Source organism: Zosterops lateralis (genome assembly GCF_965231275.1).
Source record: "Zosterops lateralis genome assembly, chromosome: 7".
NCBI lineage: Eukaryota > Metazoa > Chordata > Aves > Passeriformes > Zosteropidae > Zosterops > Zosterops lateralis.
In genome coordinates this window covers 23,146,016-23,165,739 of record NC_139767.1, presented here as the reverse complement: position 1 = coordinate 23,165,739, position 19,724 = coordinate 23,146,016, and the positions used below count along the sequence as shown (strand labels likewise).

At 54.6% G+C, this 19,724-nt stretch overlaps 2 protein-coding genes across 6 annotated transcripts; one reads left to right on the top strand and one right to left on the bottom strand.

The window, feature by feature from the left end:
• Nucleotides 1–247: 247 nt before the first annotated feature.
• On the bottom strand, nucleotides 248–7,312 carry RNF25 (ring finger protein 25). 2 transcript variants are annotated; one of them, XM_083864945.1, is made up of 11 exons: nucleotides 7,270–7,312; nucleotides 7,061–7,135; nucleotides 6,886–6,988; nucleotides 6,725–6,792; nucleotides 5,933–6,002; nucleotides 5,761–5,832; nucleotides 4,917–5,057; nucleotides 4,086–4,175; nucleotides 3,445–3,579; nucleotides 3,285–3,329; nucleotides 248–1,002 (listed from the first exon to the last, which is right to left on the bottom strand). In XM_083864945.1, exons 1-11 carry the CDS (start codon nucleotides 7,305–7,307, stop codon nucleotides 979–981), a joined length of 861 nt encoding a protein of 286 aa, XP_083721071.1. In that variant the 5' UTR covers nucleotides 7,308–7,312; the 3' UTR covers nucleotides 248–978. The 2 variants fall into 2 exon arrangements, with proteins under 2 accessions (XP_083721071.1, XP_083721070.1); XM_083864944.1 differs by having other exon boundaries at nucleotides 248–3,329.
• Nucleotides 7,313–7,340: 28 nt separating this feature from the next.
• On the top strand, nucleotides 7,341–19,495 carry STK36 (serine/threonine kinase 36; the record flags this gene model as incomplete). Of its 4 annotated transcripts, none has more annotated exons than XM_083864940.1 (26): nucleotides 7,341–7,402; nucleotides 7,599–7,704; nucleotides 8,555–8,695; nucleotides 9,379–9,456; nucleotides 9,879–10,009; nucleotides 10,257–10,506; nucleotides 10,659–10,752; nucleotides 11,005–11,174; nucleotides 11,391–11,590; nucleotides 11,669–11,795; nucleotides 11,905–12,048; nucleotides 12,318–12,497; nucleotides 12,713–12,810; nucleotides 13,167–13,272; nucleotides 14,015–14,156; nucleotides 14,437–14,564; nucleotides 15,172–15,276; nucleotides 15,487–15,585; nucleotides 15,775–15,869; nucleotides 16,189–16,252; nucleotides 16,420–16,749; nucleotides 17,138–17,327; nucleotides 17,732–17,879; nucleotides 18,060–18,219; nucleotides 18,490–19,230; nucleotides 19,331–19,495. In XM_083864940.1, the coding sequence occupies exons 2-26, from the start codon at nucleotides 7,621–7,623 to the stop codon at nucleotides 19,493–19,495; spliced, it is 4,170 nt and encodes a 1,389-aa protein (XP_083721066.1). In that variant the 5' UTR covers nucleotides 7,341–7,402; nucleotides 7,599–7,620. The 4 variants fall into 4 exon arrangements, with proteins under 4 accessions (XP_083721066.1, XP_083721065.1, XP_083721068.1 ...); XM_083864939.1 differs by having other exon boundaries at nucleotides 7,396–7,462; XM_083864942.1 differs by lacking the exon at nucleotides 7,341–7,402 and having other exon boundaries at nucleotides 7,526–7,704; nucleotides 16,420–16,530; nucleotides 16,675–16,749.
• Between the last annotated feature and the right edge of the window lie 229 nt (nucleotides 19,496–19,724).

Sequence of the window (19,724 nt, the reverse complement as noted above, 5' to 3'; positions counted from 1 at the left end):
GATTTTGGTGCAAACAGGCACTGCTTTAATGCAACCCTGGACTTGCAAAAATGTTTCTGCAAGTGAAGGAGCAGGATGCTGCTAGTTGGCAAACCCTGTGTCTGGCTATCCCATAGAGGCCTCTTCCCTCAAAGCTGGGGGTCAAAACTGGCCAGTGAGTGACAGGTAAATGTCCCACAGTTGTCTGGGAGAATAGGGAGTGTTTGAGGGGGATCCAGAAGGACCTGATGCCACCACATGGAACACCTCTTGCTGCTTGCTTTTAATAGTGTTAATGCTACAGATGCTGCCAGTGCCTTTCTTCACAGCCTGAGGGCTTTTGCCAGTTAGGCCTCACAACAGCCTTGTGAGGTAGGTGAGTGACACAGGTGGACACCAAGCAAGGGGACCCAGGTCAGCATGCAGGTTCTCTTCCTCCCCTCTGACCAGGAGGTTTGGTTTGTTTATCCCAAATTCATTTCCACATACTGTTGTAAAATGCCCTCTGCTCCAGGCTGACAGCAGTGAGTCAGAGAGGGCCCTTCCTAAAGCACTATTCCCAGCAAAAAATCCCTTCCCACCAACACATTTGGCATTTGATTGAAGTTATCCAAGTCCTCACTCTGATTTCCATTGGCTGAATTCCCATGCTCCAAACATGGCACGGCACTTTTCTTCCTGAGAGTAATCCTGGCTCACCAGAGGAAGCCAAGGAGCTTCAGCTGCTGTGAGGGGCAGAGATCTTTCATGTTTCTTTCAGGACACAATCAAGTGCCTTTCTTGGGGCACAGCAGTTTCATCAGTGAAGGCAGGAGGCAGCAGAACAAGCACCAACATCAGGTAAAGTTTGCGCCTTTTCGCCCAGGTGTGGGCAGGCCATTCCCCCAGAAACCAGCTGAACAAGGACAGAGGGAGCACTGAAGAAAAATCAGGGCTCTCTTCAGGGCATGAGTTCTCAGCCTTCATCCACAGGAGGGCACATCTTGTCTCCCAGATCATCTAGCCCAGGACAGGTAGTGTGGGCTCAGGCCAAGGAGGGCGAAAAAAAGAATGATTTTAGAGCATTAGAGTTGAAAATAGACCAGTGTTGCAAATTTAAGCACAGAAGGTTCTTGGGCGGCAGGTTAAACCAACCCCTTCAGGTCAAGACTAGGCATGAAGTAAGCAGGGCAGCAGATGAGTTCTCAGTCAAAAAAGGGGTTAGTGCAACTTTCATGTGCCAAAGCTCAGACAGACAGATGCGTGCACTGGCAAATGCCCTCCTGGCACACACAGCCATTGGTTTCCTGGGGATCTTACATGAAGTTCTGGCAAGTCCATTGTAGCACTGCTATTTTTGCACTTAGCAGGAGGAAGACAATAACAACCCATGTGTGGGCACAAGAGGCGGGCAAAAAGGCACAAACAAGTGTGAAGGAATCAGTATTGTCCAGGTGAGCCAGAGAGCTTACACTAAGCCAGGCAAAGCAGGGAACCCTCCTGCCACCCAGGAGTGCCAGGGGAAGGTCTGTGCCTCAGCCCTGGTTGTAGGGAACAGGGAAAGAATTGAGAAATACCAGGGATCAACACCTTTGCTCCAAAAAAAGCAACAAACAGGAGCAAGAGGGCAGAGGAAACAAAGGGAGCAGGCTCTAGAGAAGACCCAATGAATGAATTTAATAGCATTGCTCCACTTCAGAGACTTGGGATCACTCTTCATGGCTTTGGATTGGGACACTATTTACATCTGTGGAGCAGCAGCAGACGTAACTGCACCAAGTTAGTTTAAACAGCAAATCCTCATTTAAGCAGTATCAGCTTGAAGATTACAAGAGGGTAGCACAATCCAAAATACTGGAGCATGTCTTCACTTCTTGGTTGTCAGAAGTGCCAAGAGACAGCCTGGTCTTGGAGGGGGATTCTGACACACACAAGTTACAAAGCAGAGTACTCTCTTCTGAGGTTCCCCCCATCAGCTTCAGCCTGCACAAAAGCAGCTGAAAGACAGGGCAGGAGTTGCAGCTACATATGAGCTTCCTGGAGAAGCAGGAGCCAAGGTGAAGCCTTAGCCACCAGACAGCCGTGACCTGCCAATGTGTTGACTTAAGCTTAACCTGGATCTCCTGGCTGGGACTGGGCAATATCCTGTGTAATAAGGATTTGCCTGGCCAATCTCAGCAGTTGAGAAAGTGCTCTGTGAAGGAATGGGGGACACAGCAAGTGGAGCTGAGCTCCAAGATACTGCCCTGGCACCAGCACAGCTCCAGTGGCTTCTGGGGAAGGTCTTGCAACACTTTGGCTCTGCCATGGCACCATTCTGGGCTCAGTCCCTTTGCTCTGTAGGTGTGCATTTTTCTTGGCATTTCACCTATAGGAACAATCGCTGCACGCCCCCAAAGCTACCTCTGTCTTCTGGGTCCTCTGAGACCAAGGCTGATATGATCTGTCAAGATTCCACTTCTCCAATGCTGGTAACAGCCAGCTGCTCATGCCAGGATGCTTTACACTGTACATACCCTGGCGACACTGCCTGTCCCATATGCCATTTGCCTCCTCCCTTTCAGGGGGTACATTATCTGCTTGCTACTGCTTCATCAGAGCCTTCATTCTCCCCAGAAACAGCCCTTTTTCCCCCCAGCCCCCCATCATTCCTGCTAGGAGCCACTCTCCTTCTCAAGGTGGGGTTCTCGATGTCCACTGGGCCTGAATACTCCTCGCCCTCTTGGTGCTCTGGGGTAAGAACCACGCTCCTGAACTCTCGACCTCTCCCACCTTCCACAATCCCAGTGCCTATGGTGGCCCTGCCAGTTGGGGGCAGCTTTGTGGTCACTGCGGTTGAACATCAGGTTCTCCTTTTTCCTGCTCCGAGCCTCAGTCCCCTCCTCTGTGCTCCATTTCTCTACATCATGGTGCTCCTCTTTCAAGTCCACAGTTTCTGTTGCTGGTGAGGAGTCTTCATGGCACAACTCTTTTCTTTCAGCCAAGGCAGCAGCCCTGCTTCTACTGTGAGGCTTTGAAAACTCCTGGCTGTGCCGTCCAGCAGGTCTACGCTCTGGTCTCTGGCTGAAGACCCTGGGCCCCTTGGAACCGTGGAGGGGATAACAGACTTCCTCTCCTGGTTCCTGCGAGCCACTGCACAGCTGCCTGCCCCGGCCTCTGGAGGCTGGCCTCTCCCCTCTGTGCCTTTCCCTCTTGCTCAGCTGCTCTCTGGGCACAGCAGACCTCTCAGGCCGCCCGGGTTCCACTCTGGCCTCTGACGCCCCAGCTGGCTCAGGAGCTGAGGCTTGGCTGGGCGGCTGGGGCACGTCCGCAGCACGGGCACTCACCGACAGCTCAGAGGCTGCTTGGCCTGGATCCACAGCAGCTGGAGGCTGAAAGAAAGAACCCATCAGTTAAGAAAAGGACAGGGGTGTCTCACAGGTGACGACAGTGCTTGGTCCTGCAGCCCAGTGCCCCCTCAGCAGCTCTCTGCCCCCAGTGCCGTACCGCCTGGAGGCTGATGAAATATCGGTTCCTCTCTGCCTCGGGGTCGATGATTCCCCCTTTCTCTTGCTGTCTCTTGAAAATCAGGCGCAGTTCTTCCTGGTGCTGCAGCACCTTGGCATCTGGCCTGTATGGCTCCTGAGCAGAAGAAAGGAAAGCAGGGTAAGGGCTTTTTCAACACCTAGTGTAGATTGGCAGTCGCAGGGCTGGGAGCTACTCCCCAAACCCTTCTTTGCACAGTGCCAGGCAACCTGCTTCCTTCTGCCACACTGACCAGGCCTACAGATGCATGGGAAATCCCTGGATAGAAGCCAAGCATCCCAATGCAGACCCACTGTTTCTGCAGTGACTGCCTTGGGCCATCCTGCTGTGGGGTAGGATGCAGAGCAGCTACCATCAGATCACTCTCCTGACCTGATTGTATCCCAGAGAGTGCAGGGATGTTCCCCATAGCAGAACCACCTCTCCCTCAGCACACCTGGTCAACCCAGGGCTATACAACTGAACCTGCTCTCTGTGCGCTGCCCTTTGGATGGGACATCTAGGAGGACGTGAGAGAGGGTGTGCATTCATCCTTTACAACGTCCCAGCTGAAGCTGCCCATCGAGAAGGCACAGCTGGGCAGGTGAGCTCCCATCTCTTACCAGAGGGTGCTGTGGGGGCGGTGCTGCCTTCAGAGCACAGAGGTCATAGACCAGGGTCTCCCGGCAGACAGGGCACTGCACACCAACTTCCTGTGGGGAGGCAAGAGATGTTAGCCAACCCTGTCTGTGATCCAGCTCATGCACTGCCCCATAATCCCACCCTGGAAGTGGAACAAGGTGATCTTCACTCTTCTGCCAAGGTAAGGAAGCCCAGAGGGGCTCCAGCAGCACGAAAACAGCATGGAGTCCCAACAACTGCTGTGGACAGTGTTTCCACATGAGGCGTAGTGGGATTTGTGCTCCAGCAGCTGACTGTTTTACAAAGACCCCTGTCAACAGATATGGCTTCAGCCCTCAGCCTAAGATCTATTTTTTTCTGCTCCAAGGTGGAGTGTTTCATCTAGGCAACACCTATTTGAAAGAGTTCATAGGAAGGAGCCTTTGATTTGTTCCATACTCAGCTATGCTGTTTGCTCTGCAGCTGGCAACTGTTCCAACATGTGCTAGGCAGGTTTTATCACCCCAAAACAGAGGTGATTGTGTTTACCCTGCTGCAACCCCCCACAGTTCAAGGACTAGGACTAGGACGAGGGAAGGAGCTCTCTTTTCTAACTTCTGTGGTTCCAAAAGTCTAAAAATACAACTCCCTTACTCCCTCACACAGCAGGCACTGATCCAGAGATCCAACAAACCAACCTGTTTGGCTGGAAAGGGCCCTTGGAGATAACAGTCTAATCCCTGCTGATTCTCAGCACAGGCTTCATGTCCCAGAGAGGGTGATACAGATGTTAGAAGGGTCTATGCAGGGGGCCAACAAAGGAGGCCCAGTACCTGTTTGGGGGATGGTGCAAGGTGCTGCTCTCTCTCCTCCTGCTGCATGAGGATCTCCTCCTCCATGTGCTGGGCATAGCGGGCCAGACAGTGGGAGTGGAAGTAGTGGTAGCACTGGGTCTTTGTGAAGGCTTCTTTCTCCTGTCAAAAGAAAAGGGCATCTATGAAGAATTTCTAAGCAAAGAGTCGTGTAACAACCCAGCTGAGCTGGGTTTTCACTTCCATGTCAGTGGTATCATGGGAAACTAGTGCTAGCGCTGGCAGAGCCACCCAACATCTTCTGTTGGGTTGCATCTCCACTCCCTCAGCAATTACTGGGATGCTGCTTCTTGTTTCAAATGTTAGAAACACTCCTAATGTCAAGATGCAAAGATTTTATGACTGATTTCTCTGCACATGTTCCTGCGTAACCAGCAATCTTCCCAAATGATGTGTTCTCCTTCCTATGCAGGTGCTGACTTTCCTTGCCATCCTGGTAAGGCCTGCTCCCCTGTCCCCATAGACCTCAGCACCTGCATGGATATGTTCTAGTCTCTCCTGACCACCTGTGTGCTGAACTCCAGGTGAGGTGTAGCCAACACAGGGAAGCTGAAATGCACCATCAACTAGCCCCAGAGCTTATGCTTCTTTGGAGATGCTCCAGCATCTCTTGCTGCCCCATAGCCATTTTCTGTAGAAGATTATCTAGAGGTTGATGGGAAGAGCGGGAAGGGCCCTGGGCAGAATGGGAGACAGGAGGTTGCTGGGGTGGATCTTGGTCCCATACTGATATCCCAGTGTCAGACTTCCTGTTCTCTTGCCTCACTTCCCAGTCAGTTTGTGGAGTCAGGAGACACATGCCTACCTGGAATCCATAGAGGCAGATTACACACTGTCCTTGAGGAATATTGTTGTCAGTGAGGATCTCCTTTCCTTTCTGTGAAAGCATTAAAGCAAACATTTTACTCACTGGCCTGCCCATGGGCAGTCACAGATCAGTGTCTGTGGCTGGTTACACCCAATCTCCTCACTCTCACCTCGATCAGTTCATAGAGCACCTCTGTCCCCAGCCTGGCTTCAGCAACACTCCTGAGGGTCTGGGAAATCCTACAGCAAAGCAGCAGAAATCCTGAACACAAATTTAGCTACATCTTTTCAATGCCCCACATACCTGCCATCCCGCCATGATGACAAGAAGAAGAAAGAGAGCACTGGCCTTCAGGCTTTGCTTGGAGCACTGGACAGGCACAGATGCACACACATATTCATGTGCTGTCCTGGCTCCCCACAAGCCAGTGCACAGGAAGCCTTTGTCATGACAGGACTTGCAAGAGCAAGTCTGCTGATAGCCTCAGCTTGAGCTCACCCAGCACTCTGGTTTGGGTGAATCTCAGGCTTTGTTTATCTGACAGAAGCCCCTGGGCAGGTCTGTTGGGAGTGGCCACATCCTCTCATACTGCTGGCAGGCACCAAGGTCTCTGCACACATTCTACTGTACCAAGGACCAAGGCACAAAGGCAGCAATGGACTGCCCAAGGACTTGGATCAGTCCCACCTCTGTCAGGGCAGGGCCAGCAACTTTCAAGGCCCCAGTGATTCAAATAACATTTCAGGGAGACCACAGGGGAAGAACCACAACGTGAACCCCTCTGTGTCAAATTCAGCACCGATGGCTCCTGACAGATTTAGGACAAAGTGATTTAGGGACCTGTATCCATCTGTTAACCAGACACGAGAAGTCACGTGAATTAGAGAAGGCTTGTCCATCAGTTCTGCCTCCTGGATCTCTGGAGGAAAGGATCACCATTCCCCACCCTCCTGGCACTCACTTTTGAATTTGCTCATCTGACAGCCCCCGCGGATTCCTGATGGAGATGTCCGGTGCTTTATCAGGATACTAGGATAAAAGAGAAACATCCAAAGCACAACAAGGAAGGTGGAGAGGCCCAAGGCCCGGAGGTGCAGGGGCGCGGGGGCGCGGGCAGCCTACCTGAGGGGGTACGGAGAGCACCAGAGTGAAGCGGACGTACTGGGAGTCCTGGTCCTGGGCCGTGGCAGGGTGCAGGGTGATGCTGATCTCCCAGGGCTCCCACCTGGAGAAGGAGCAGGTCGGGGTGAGGAGGGCGGCACGGGGCCGGGCCGGGGGTGGGGAACGCGGGACGTACCTGCCCAGGCCCCGCGCCACCTGCAGCTCCTCCAGGTAGATAGACTCCAGCACCTCCACCTCCGGCGGCAGCGCCCTGCGGGAACCGAGCAGGCGGTGCTCAGACGGCCCCGGCGGGTCGGGGGTGCGGGACAGCAGGGGTGAGAGGACTGGGAAGGGTGCAGGCACATGGGAAGGTGCAGAGGCCGGGGAAGGTACGGGGGTTGTTACCAGTCCGTCGCCTCCGCTTCCTCAGCGGCCGCCGCCATCTCCGCGCTCGCCCCGGAAGCGGAAGCGGAAGCGGCGAGCCCGTTGCCAGGAGACGCCTCGGCGGCGGGGCCGGGGCGGGAGCGGAGCGGGCGAGGTTCATCCCGCAGCGGGATCGCGGCCACCGGGGCTCGGGGCTCGTCCTGCCTCGGAGCCGGTGGGCAGGAACAAAGCCTGGGGCGGGGGGGACGACACTCGCCCAGGGGAACGGGCGCCCGGGTGTAGCCCCGCGGGAGGGGAGGTGCCCGTGGAAGGGGAAACGCTGCTCCTCACTGGCCTCTTCTCCTCGGCAGCTCAGCGGCCCCGTCCCGAACGATGGAGAACTACCACGTCCTGGAAATGATCGGCGAAGGGTCCTTTGGGCGCGTGTACAAGGGGCGCCGGAAGCACAGCGCCCAGGTGAGGGGAGAGGGTTGGGGCTCTGCTCTGTGTGGCCGGGGCTGATTTCTGGTGCCTCCTGTGTTCTAAGGCTCTGCCAGGATTTTGGGACTCGGCATTCATTCGGGTTTCCGTTGGCAATCCTGACCCGCTCCGGCTAGCACTAAGTCATCTGGATTCAAGGGACACCAGGAGTGGCCTCAAGACCTCAAAGCAGAGCCAGCACTAAATTTAGATCCTCTGAAACCCCCAGGAAAAACACCCCACAGCTGGTGCCTGACTATTTACTAGGATGAATGTGTTCTCCTCTTATCAAGTTGAACCTCCCTCTCTTTCAGTTTGTAATCCCCGTGTCATCCTCCCCCGTGCTTCAGTCCCCTCACCATTATGGGTCTCTCTTTTATACCCATTCCAGCCTATTGAAGTCGTTCTGGGCCAGGAACCTGGCCACAATGGTGCACGAGATTAGAAATAAAGGTCAATCACCTTGCTGCAGCTCCTGCCTGTTGATACAGCCCAGGGTGCTGCTAGTGCTCCTCATTTCCAGGGCACACTGCTGGCTCATGTTAGGCCTGCTGTTCACCAGGTCAAGGTCCTGTCCCATGTTTTTGAAGTCCTGGTTTTACCTGTGCTCACTGACTACATTTCTTTGCTTTAAGTGCCAGTGTGAAAAGAAGTGTGAGTGCTGGTATTGATGTACAAGGGCCTGGGGAGAGCCCTAGGTCCAAGGTACCCAGTGAAAAAATGTCTCATTGTTCTATTGTCTGTGTTCAGCTGCAAAGTACTGAGTCCTGTTTGGGTTAAAATCAGCCTTTCCAGGGTGGGTCTGACCAGGAGCCTGGTCTGATCCCAGATTTTTCTGCTTTGAAAGGTGGTGGCCTTGAAGTTCATCCCCAAGGTGGGGCGGTCTGAGAAGGAGCTGAAGAACCTGCAGCGGGAAATTGAGATTGTGAGAGACCTCCATCACCCCAACATCATCCAAATGCTTGACAGCTTTGAGACTGCTAACGAGGTGAAGGGGACTACTCCAGGGAAAGGCTTCTGCTAGACAGGAGCAGGGGAAAAAGGGCTGTCCCCTGCTGTTGTAGGGACATCTTTCTCAGGAGATGATGGTGACTTTATCCCAGGGTCTGGTTAGTGTTTTTCAGAGCCCTTTAGTATGTGCCATGTGGGGAGCCAACACCTGTGTGGCCTGCACTAGGTCATGTGCAGAGGTGAAGGAGCTGACCAGGGGCTGTGTGATGCAGCTGTGTGATGAGGGTGCCTCTTCACTCATCAATCTCTTCAGAGTGGCTTTTAACTGATTTAAACTCTCATGGATAGAATATGATAAGAGAGGATTGAAGACTGTTCTATGGCACATGGGAACACGAAATAAAGTCATTGGACAGCAGATTCAAAACAAGTTCAAGGGAGTGATTCTACCCAATGGGCTTGGAAGTACCATCCTGGGCTTGCCCTGTCCTTCCCTCTTCCCTTGTTTCTGCTAGCTGTCTGAGATATGGACAGGTACAAGATATCTCCCAAGTGCCAGGTCCTTGCTGCAGTGCAGCCATGGGAGCTCTCTTCCATTCCAAGTCCCAGCCCAAGCTGATTGACTTTGCATCATGACACCCCAACACCTCCCTCAGATTTCTTACCCTGCTTTGTCCTGATCCCCAGGGCCTGATCTCACCATGCTGCTCTTTCCTCCAGGTGGTGGTAGTGACTGACTACGCAGAGGGAGAGCTCTTCCAGATCCTGGAGGATGATGGGAGTTTGCCTGAGGACCAGGTGTCTATCATGGCAGTGGCCATAGAGTGTTTGCTGCAGGCTAGAAAAAACAGGACTTGTGTGCCTGCAGGCAGAGGGCCTCTGCTGTGAGCCAGGAGATGTCAGGAGGGCAAGGGTGTTTCTGGGGCTTTACCTTGCAGAGCTTCTGAAAAGGATGGAGAGGGGGTCAGGTTGGCATTGTGGGACAGTGGGATTCTGCAGAGATCTCAGTTTCTCTTTAGAAGGGCCACAGCACCAGACTGCTGCCTTGGCTATTGGCCCACTCCAAGAAACTGCTGGCCCACAGCTGGGGTTGGTCCCTGGCCCAAACAGGACAAAAGCAGAAGTAGTGTGGGAGCCAGGCCGTGAGGGACCTGGCCCCTGTGGTTGTGCCAGTGAGTGGCACTGTGTGACACAGGGTGAGGCTTCTGTGTCTCCGGCAGGTCCAGACCATTGCTGCCCAACTCATCTCTGCTCTCTATTACCTGCACTCCCACCGCATCCTGCACCGTGACATGAAACCCCAGAACATCCTGCTGGGAAAAGATGGTGTTGTCAAGCTCTGTGACTTTGGGTGAGTGCTGTGGGCCAGCTTGAGTGGGATGCTTGGCCTTGGAGCAGCCAAGGGGTTTCCTGGATGCTGTAGAGGAGGAGTGGTGGAGTGCTGAAGGGGGCTTAGATTCTGTGCATATCTAGAGGTAAAGCAGAGAGGGGAGATTTTGTCCTCCAGAGGGAAGAAGTATTGGTAAACTTATAGGGAACTCTCTGGGAGCAACAGATGTTTAAGGCTGAACTTGTGATCTGTGCTTTGCTCTGAGCAGGTTTGCCCGTGCCATGAGCATCCACACCATGGTGCTGACGTCCATCAAGGGCACCCCACTGTACATGTCCCCTGAGCTGGTGGAAGAACGGCCGTATGACCACACAGCAGATCTCTGGTCTGTAGGCTGCATCCTGTACGAGCTGTTTGTGGGGACTCCTCCCTTCTACACCAACAGCATCTTCCAGCTTGTCAGCCTCATCATCAAGGACCCTGTCAAATGGCCCATGACCATGAGCCCAGTGTTCAAGGTAAGGGCCGAGGCCCTGTCTGCAGGGTGACATCTGTTAATGCAGTTTTTGCCTTGCCTGCTGCCCTCAGTGGGGGAGACTGGTGGGTACAGTATGCTCACTGGTGGGTGCTGAATGTGTGTCAGTGACCCTGCTGCTCTGCTGCTCTGCAGAGCTTCCTTCAGGGATTACTGATGAAGGACCCCCACCAGCGCCTGTCATGGCCAGAGCTGCTTTCTCACCCCTTCATTGCTGGGCGGGTTACTGGTGAGTACCTACTCCTTTTCCAAACTTTTCCTTCTACTGCTGTCTGGAGACTGGGAGGACCTCCTCGCTCTGCTATTTTTACTATCCTGGTATATGCCTCTCTCCTCTTGCCTTTTTCCAAGCACTGACTCTTAACTCGTGCTCCTGGTCTTGCTCTGGGTCCCTTTGGATTCCCCTGGGATCTCAAGAGAGATTACTCTCTCTGTGTCCCAAGGGACAGATGCTGCTGAAGTTTTCCTCTTGCCTCCCCAGTGATTGATGACACAGAAGAGCATGGGATTTCAAACCCCTTCACCACCAAGCTGTCCCCAGAGCTGCAGGCCCTCAAGGAGCAGCAAGTCCATTCCTTGGCCCCCAGGAGCAGCAAATCCAGGATCCTGAGAAAAGCTGAGAAGAAGATGGTTAAAGAGACACAGAAAAAGGTGGAAAAAAGTGTGGGGTTCCCTTGCCTATGTCTCACAGTCAAGGCAAAGGAGGGCTACTCAAGTGGGGCGTGGGGGAAAACACATGAGTACATGGGTCAGGCTGCAGTGTCAGCAACACACAAGGCAGGATGTGAAGTGCTCATGGTGGTGGAGTCTAGAGTACTCATCTGGTTCAGTCACCCTGCCCTGACCAAACTTCTCTGCCATCACCAGGGGCAACTGAAGGCAGGTGATGCATCTATGAAGGATTCTGTCAATGGACATCCCACGCATAGACCCAGAGCAGCATCATGGAACACAGCCCCTGAGGAGAGGGAACCATTGGTTGCCTCCAGTGAGAAGAATCTGTGTCTTCTGCAAGAAGAGGGCAGCGTAGCAGAGTGGGAGTTTGAAGAGTCTCCTCCTACCCCAGGGTAAGGGAGGCAGAGGCTGGGGTAGGAGAAAGAGGGAAAGGAAAGGTCTTTCACTGACTGTACTGTTTCCTTGGCCAGGCAACACAGCATCTCTCGAGACTATGAGTGGGAGTTTCGTGGAGCAGGTTCCCCTCCACAGCCTGGTGCTGGCAGGGCAGAGCCCTGGGGCAGGCAGAGCACTGAGGCCATGGACTTGGAGAGTGAGGTAAGATAGTGTCTTGAGTGAGGACAGCAGGGCCCAGGGCCAGGGGCTGGTACAGAGACCCTGGGACTGGCAGGGTCTGTGGCACCAGTTCTCTCTCCTCCATGGCTAGGAGCTGGGGAGCGATGAGGAGTGGCAGCATCTGATTGAGGACACTGAGCCCTCAGCCATGCAGCTGAACATGCCTCTGAGCCTCCTGAGGGACTCAGCCTTCCAGCACCGTGTCCAGGATCGCCTGGCAGACTCTGCTCAGCAGGTAAGTGATGGCTGGCCCAGGCAACTAAGACTGGAGACTTGGATGCTGCCTTCTTTGTCAGGATTAGGTTGGAAACATATGGAGAGTCTTCAGTCCAGCCAGCAAAAAGATCCTTTGCTTCTCCAGGAGTTGGAGCTGTCTTGTGCACTTGGCTTGCTATCTGCTCTTCTACTGTCCCCTGCCTGAATGGGTTGAAGGGCTGCTCCATGGCTGGTGGAGACACCAAAACTGCTGCTCATTATAAGTTCTTGTGGCTTCTCTGCGTCCAGGTGCTGGAAGGGATGCTGGAGGGAGCCTCCCATCTTCGTTCTGTGCTTCGTGTTATGGGCAACCTCCTGTCTACCCGCTGTGATGCTGAGCTGCTGGACCACTTCTGCCGAGAGCTGAATGTGCCTCTATCCCTGCTATGTCTAGCCAAACACATTCTGGAAAGTGATGTCACCAAGCAGGTGGGTGTAGAACCCCAGAGAAATATGGGCACCTTCCAGCCCTGCAAAGTGCTGGTGCTGAGGATGCCCTGGTGTCCTGCTGGATCTGGCTCACAGGCTCCTCTTCTAGGCACCCTTGAGAAGGGGAACGTTCTGGTAGGGAAGGATCCTGTCGTAGTAGTGTGGGGATGGCCAACAGACAATCCCCATTTGTGGTTTCTTTCTGGATTCTGCAGCAGCCCTGGTGTATTGCTGTGCTGACAGACCTCCTCATGGTGACCAAAGTTTATTTCAGCAGTGAATGTAGCCTGGAGGACAGTGGGCAGAAGGACAGGTAGGAACAACCTTCTGTTCCCTGAGGTCTTGTGTGGCCCCTTTGGGGACCTGGCAGGAGTGGTGAAAGTAGGTGGAAGGGTGGTGTTCATACTCTGCAGCTGGAGTTATCTCTGTGGGGAAGCATCATGGTCTAAGTGCTTCATGCCATATTGCTTGTTCACAAAGGAGCACTTTCCTTGAATGGGTCTAATTAAAGGAAAAGCACAATTGACAAGTCCAGTTGTGCTGCCTGCTGGTAGCAGCTCACAGTGTGAGTGTGTGCTGCCTGCTCCGTTAGCCAGGGCCATGTGGGCCTGTCCTCAAGGCAAGGGGCCATGTTTCTCTGCACTCATCTGCCCCTGCTGCCTCCTCCAGCCTGAAGGACATTCAGGAGAGTGCTGATTGCTTCCTGGCCCTGCTGCCGGAGCTGCTGGCTGCATCAGTCGACAGTGAGATGAGACTCTGCCAGCAAAGCCTCCTGGTAAGGGTGCCCTTGTCTTCCTCCTCCACACCCTCTGCCCCCAGGGACAGAAGCTATGGGGTTGTCTGTGTATATTGGGGGAACGCAGCCTGAGGACCCTACTCCTAACTATGTGTTCTTGTCAGGGCAGGGTGTCTCATTCACTGGGGGTTTTGTGGGGAATTGCATTCAGAAAGGTCTCTGATGGGGCACCTTCACTGGCCTTACCATTCTGGTGTGGCTTTACTAGCTGAGCCAAAGGCAGGTGCAGCCTCTTGTACACACCCTGGCACATAAAGTGTTACTTCACCAGACATACCCCTATCTCTGCTGCCAAAGGTTCTGCTGCTGGGATTGTGCTGGGTGGGCACAACAGATTCTCAGCATTGGAGTATGATTCACATGTGGCTCGGGCAGGAGATGCGTACAGGCTTGTATTTGGTATCTTTTAGCCTTTGTTTTCAAGCTGCATGTTTTAGCGCCAGAGTCAGCAAGAGCAAAAATAGCTGTTGGGCATGTTCTGCCAGGCTGTGATAGAGGTGAGGAGGGACACATGCCTCCATGTGTACCCCTCACTTTGGCAGCATGCAGCCAGATGTGGGTCCCATACAGTAACCTGGCTGGAGTGGACATTTGGAGGTCCCTGAAGTTCCAGCATGAGTCCTTCTTCCATCTCTGCTGTCCTCCCACAGCTTCCTGTGCTGTCCTTCTCTTCCCTCTCAAACTCAGTCTGCAGTGATGGCAACTCCTGTGTCTTCCCCAGTGCTTCACCCAGCTCTGTGAGAGCCTGGACAAGACAGACCCCTCTATCTCTGCACATTTCTACACCAGGCTGCAAGAGGAGCATCAGCCTCTGCTGAACAGACTCCTTCTGGGATCCATCTCCGAGCAGACTGCTCTTCGAGGTAGCAGTGGTAGCAGCTCACCACTTTTTCCTGGGGTTTCTTTTCCTTCCTGCCCTTGGGCTCCATCAGAGCACTGACACCCATTGTAGTGCTGTTGGCCAGAAGAGGTGGCTGAAACATATCTGTCGAGACCCCTGCTAACTTGGGCTCTCCTCCCTCAATTCCAGATCTAACCCTCCTCATGTCACAAGCCTGACTTTCTGTCTCTTGCCATCCAACCCCATCCTGCTGCCCCTCAGCACTTTTAGCACAATGACTCCCAAGCTCTGTCCCTGTGCAGGTGCAGCAGTGGAGGGCAAGTCAGCCCATAAGCAGAGCCCATGTGTGGCAGATCTCTTCCTGGCTGCATTGGCTGCTGCGTGCAGCATCCCCCTGGAGAGAAACAGCTGTCGGGAAGCCAAGCAGCAGGTCAGCCCAGCTCTCTGTACAGGGTGAAGAGGTGTGGTCTGCACAGAGGCAGCAGCCCTTTCCAGGAGGATCTCTTTCTCAGCAGTAGAGTGGAGGACTGGGATCCTCTGGCTTTATTGGCTGCAGGGCTCATATTTGTGGGCTGCACCTCCCCAGCCAATGGCTGACCTTAGGAATGTAAGGATTCTTTTAATCAATTAAGAGACTCGAACTTAGGATCTGAACTGTGAGATGGGCTAGGTAAAGAACTAGACAATGCGTGGGAAACATGAAGAATTCTTTAATTCTTTTATTACAGTGATATGAACTGTAGGAAATCTGAAATTGAAGGGGCAGTAAGAGGGAAAACAATCACAGGCTTACATTCGATTTTTAAGTCTGAGTCAACAAGGAGGGAAGCAGAGGAGGAATCCTACCTTGCTCATCTCAACTCTGGGACTGTGCATCAAAGGCATACTAGGTCATGGCAGATAGGCATCTCTTAGTAGATAGAGGCAAGTTGTAGGAAGCAGATGCTTTCTTTCATTAAATTGTTGCTAGCATTAAACTCCTCTAGTCTGTGCACTGCTTCAGGTGCCCAGAGTGCAAAACAGGCTGATTTCTGCAGGTTGCTCATGCAGTAGCTGAAAAGCTTTTGGAAGGAGAGAGCCAGCAGCTTGCAAAACTGGTGGGGAGACTGGAGGACCCAGGCTGCTCCTTGAACGTCCTGAAGGTAATGGCCCTATCCTTTTATCTGGCTCTGCCCAGAGGTGTCTGGGCCTTTGCTCTGGGATTAGGAGCATGGGGAAGAGGGAACTGTGAGCTTAGCCCTCAGTGACTCCCATCTGCCTGGTGTCAGTTGTTGAATAAATGAGCCCATGGTAGCCATGGAGTGGAACTTGTCTACAGGAGCTGGTAGGCATCTCTCCCCTCTGCCTTGCAGATCCTCTATGCTGGCTGCCATGCCTGCCCAAACCTGTGCCAGCACCTGGGAAGGAGCCAGCCACTGTGGGGTTCCCTCATGCAGCTCTTGAAGGGTGAGGTAGGACTGACCACAGCCCTGGTGGTGGGGAAGGAGTGTGGGCAAGCAGGATGCATTCCTCTGAGCACTGGTCAGATGAATCTGTGTTGGGGAAGAAATTTAGGGGAGTTTAATCTGAAGAGTGCAGTTCTCCTCCAGGGCCCAGAAATACCTCCTTCTCCCCTGCTATGACTCCTGTTCCTTTGGTAGGTCCCTGTGGTGGGGGTGACCCAGGAGGCAGCCTGTGAAGCCTCTCTGTACCTGCTGGCCCTGCTCACCCTGCAGCTTCAGGCACCCCCTCCCAGGTAAGCATACACTTTCATGCATGGGTGGGAGAGGAACATGCCCTGCCCTGAAGAGCCCTCTGTCTTGCACACTGCCCAGAGCTGGGAACCTGGTCCCACTGATCTCTCTGATCCAGACATACCAGCAGAATGCTGGACAGTGTGGGTGAATGCTGGGGATGTGGTGAGGATGACCCAGTGCAGACAAGGAGGTGCTGTGAACCAGGGCTCCTCCTGAAATGTGGCTGCTTCCCAGCCTTGTGGGTATTTGGATGCTGCTGTTCTGCATGATGTGAGGCTGTGGGAACATAGTGCTTCTCTCCTGGTCCCTGCATTTCAGGCATGAGGAGGTGGTTACCCTGGCTGTGGATCTCATCACCCAGTCTCCTGTTGTGTCTCTTGTGGTAAGCCACCTCCCCACCAGAGCCACTACTGAGAGCCTTGCAAAGCCTGCATCCCACTTGGGCCTTACTGTTCCTCACTCAGGGTGGGATGAGGCTAAGGGATGAAGGGTGAATAGTGACTGAGCAGATGGGAGTCCCAAAGGTGCTGAACTCTCCTTGTCCCACAGGGTGCTGCAGCATTTCTCCTGGCACAGCTCAGTCAGCATGGGGTGGCTTTGGAGCTCAAGAGAGAAAAGATCCTACCAGTGGTAACAAATGCGCTGGCAGTACCTGCTGAGGTATGGGATGGGGACAGGGGAGCTGGGGATCCATGCATCCCCCACTGTGGACATGTGCAAAGATGGGCTCAGAAGGGTGCAAGTGTGATGCTGCTGCCCTCAAGCCCAGCACCCAGCTCCAGACTCTCTCCCACTCTCTTACAGCTGCAGCTCCCCCTGCCAATGGGTGCTGGTCTCTATGATGGATTCTTTTTCCTCCTGCTGAAACTCTTTGAACAGGTACCAGTCTGGCCATCTCCTTTGCCTGGTCCCTGCCAAAAGGTGTGGTGGCAAAAAGGCCTGAAGGCAGATTGGTAGTGAGGCTGAGGGAAACCAAGGAACTGTACAGTTCTGGCTGAGCTATGTAACCCCATGGAAGTCACTTTATGTCCCTGCAGGACTGAATGGAGAGTGGTGGGCAGGGAGGGGTGATCCAGTGGGCATACTGGAGTGAAGGAGGGCAGAGATGCCCTGGACTGACACTACTGAAAGGTGCAGCAGGGCCCTGGCCCATGTCTGTCTAGCCCTGACCTTCACAGGACCATGGGACTGGCAGAGCCATATATCAGATCCCTGGGGAGCCATGGAAGACCATGAAAGCCTCTGACATCTGCCTCTCTGCCTCTAGGAGGATGTGGTATTGGAGCAAGGCTTTGCTTCCTCAGAGCTGTGGAGCCTGGTCTGGCATTGTGTTGCTGTGGTACTTCATGTGGGCACCAACAGGGCAGTGCTGGTCACCTCCATGGCAGAGCCAGACCCACCTCCAGGTGCTGGTCACCCCATGGCACAGCCAGACTGGAACCTTCTCTCCCCTCGAGGTAGGAGCTGTGGAACAGCAGGGCATCTGCCCTGGACCCTGCTTCACATCCTGCCCTCAGACTTGCCCATGTTTGTCCCTGTCCACATTGTTCCCTGAGGCCAGAGGACTCAGGTGGTTTTTCTTGAGGATTGCAGTGTCTTCTGGGGAGAGAGGGCTGGGCTGGCCCATGCTATGCCCAACTGGCAGCAGTTCAGCTGAGCTGGGTGTGGAGGAACAAAAAAGAGTGTCTATGCTGCAGTGAATGTCCACTCTGGCAGGTGTGACCATCTGGGCAGATTTTCCGGTTTTGGGCAGGGAATCACAGAATCCACTCTGGAGCAGCCTTGAGGTAGCACAGACAGAGGTGAAGGGACTTTACAGCCTTCTCTAACTTTGCCCTTTTGCCTGCTGTTTCCCCTGCAGGAACTCTGTTATTCCTCAGCCTGGCCCTCAGCATCTTCACTCGTGAGTCCCACCAGTGTCTGCTTCAGCTCACCCAGTCCCATGGTGTCCTCATGGTGACACTGAAGAGACTGCTGTCCCCTGGCTTCTTGGCATGCCTGGCACAGATGTGAGTTGTGGCAAGGGCTGAAGTGGGCAGAGCTCAGCTGCTGAATGGGGCATGGATATGAGCACACTAAGGGCTGAGAAGTTCTTGATCTGGCACTTGCAGAGCCTCTCCTTAGTGCCCTTTGCCCTGAGGTTTTCCTGATCACCTCTGAATTAAGCCCTCTCTCTTTCACAAATTCAGGCAAGCAGGAAAGGATGGGGACCCTGAGGTTGTCCCAGATGTGGTCATCCAGGTCTGCCAGCTCCTCTCTTTCCCTTTTGCCCTGGATGTGGATAAAGACACCTTAGCACTGATCATGGAGGCTGTGAGAGATACCCAGATCCCTGCCCAGCTGCTGCAGGTACTCTCTTGGCCCTGTGTTCCTCCTTCCCCTCATACTGTGGTGACACCTCCCTACATTGCAGTCCCAATGGATGGCACCACTTCACATCATGTTGGCAGTTCCTGCCCACACAAGGATGTCATTTGGGTGGTATGCAGCCCTTGGAGAAGCTTGACTGGCTGCTAAGCTTGTGCTGACCTGCGGGCTGCCTTCAGCTGCTGCTTGGCTTGGCTTGGCTCACACATAAGCGCAGTGCACTCAGCAGTGCTGTCTGTCCTTTTGCCTTAGGTCTGCGCCAGCCATCTGCCCTTCTCGTTCACCGAGCTCCCAATGGGCCTCTTGTGCCAACTTGTGGTGTCTGATACACAGGTCATAGACCAAGTGGTGAGGGAAGTTGCTGCCTCAGAGCACACTGTTGCCTTCTTGAAGTCTGTCTTGTTCTCAGACAATGTCATGCTCACAAGTGACCTCCTGTCTCTCTTGACCCACGTGGCCCGGGCCTCTTCAGAGCACCTGCCCATTCTCCAGAGGATCCTAAGGGACTCAGATGTGGCTGACCAGCCACTTACCTACCTGCTCAGCCACAAGCAACACCTGATACGGGCCAGAACCTGCAACTTGCTGGGCAACCTACTCCGCCACAACTCTTCCCCAGCACTGCAGAGCCAGCCCGGTTGGCTGGAGAGGCTGCTGGAGTGCCTGTCGGACCCGGAGAGCTGCGTGCGCAGGGCAGCCGCCTTTGCAGTGGGCAACGCTGCCTGCCACGCGTCTTGTCCCACGGGGACCCTGGGCAGGGCCGTGCCCTCGCTGACCCGGCTGCTGAGCGACACGCAGGCCAAAACGTGCTGCAACGCGGCCCTGGCCCTGAGCAACCTGGGCCAGCGCGGGGCGGAGCTGCGGGATCTGCTGATCCAGAACAGGGCCCCCGACCTCCTGCTGCAGGTCACCTGCCAGGACCCTCGGAGGGCCGTGCGGGAGGGAGCCCTCGAGGCACTGCGAGCCCTCAGCCAGCACCCTGGGATCCAGCAGGTGCTGCACGGGGACCTCGGCTCCTTTGGGGGACCAGATGGAGTTGTGGGGACAAAGGTCAAGCTGGTGGGTGACTCCTGTCCCTCTCTTGGCTGTGCAGGTCCTGCTGTCCCTCAAAGCCACCGAGAGGCTGGCCACGCTGGCCGGTGTCAATCCCCGGTCGCCTTCAGCCCGGCACTGCGAGCTGCTCCTCCGCCGCCTCGCAGCTCTGCCCGGCCGCGCGGAGCCCAGCCAGCTGTCGCCGCGTCCCGGCGCTGAGCGGTGATGCCCGGGCATCCCGGGACGCCACCGACCCTTCCTTCGTCTTTCTCAGGCTCCAGCCCCACCTTCCTCGGAACCCGCGTTGTCCGCCTGAGGGGGACTCTGCCCGGCCGTCTTTACCCGGGGTACCCCCGTGGGAAGCCGGCCCTGAAAAAAATCCCCATTCCTTCTGTAACCGCGAGTTTCCCTACGGCTCCCGGAGCCGCGCCCGCGCCCCGGGGCTGTGCTGCGCC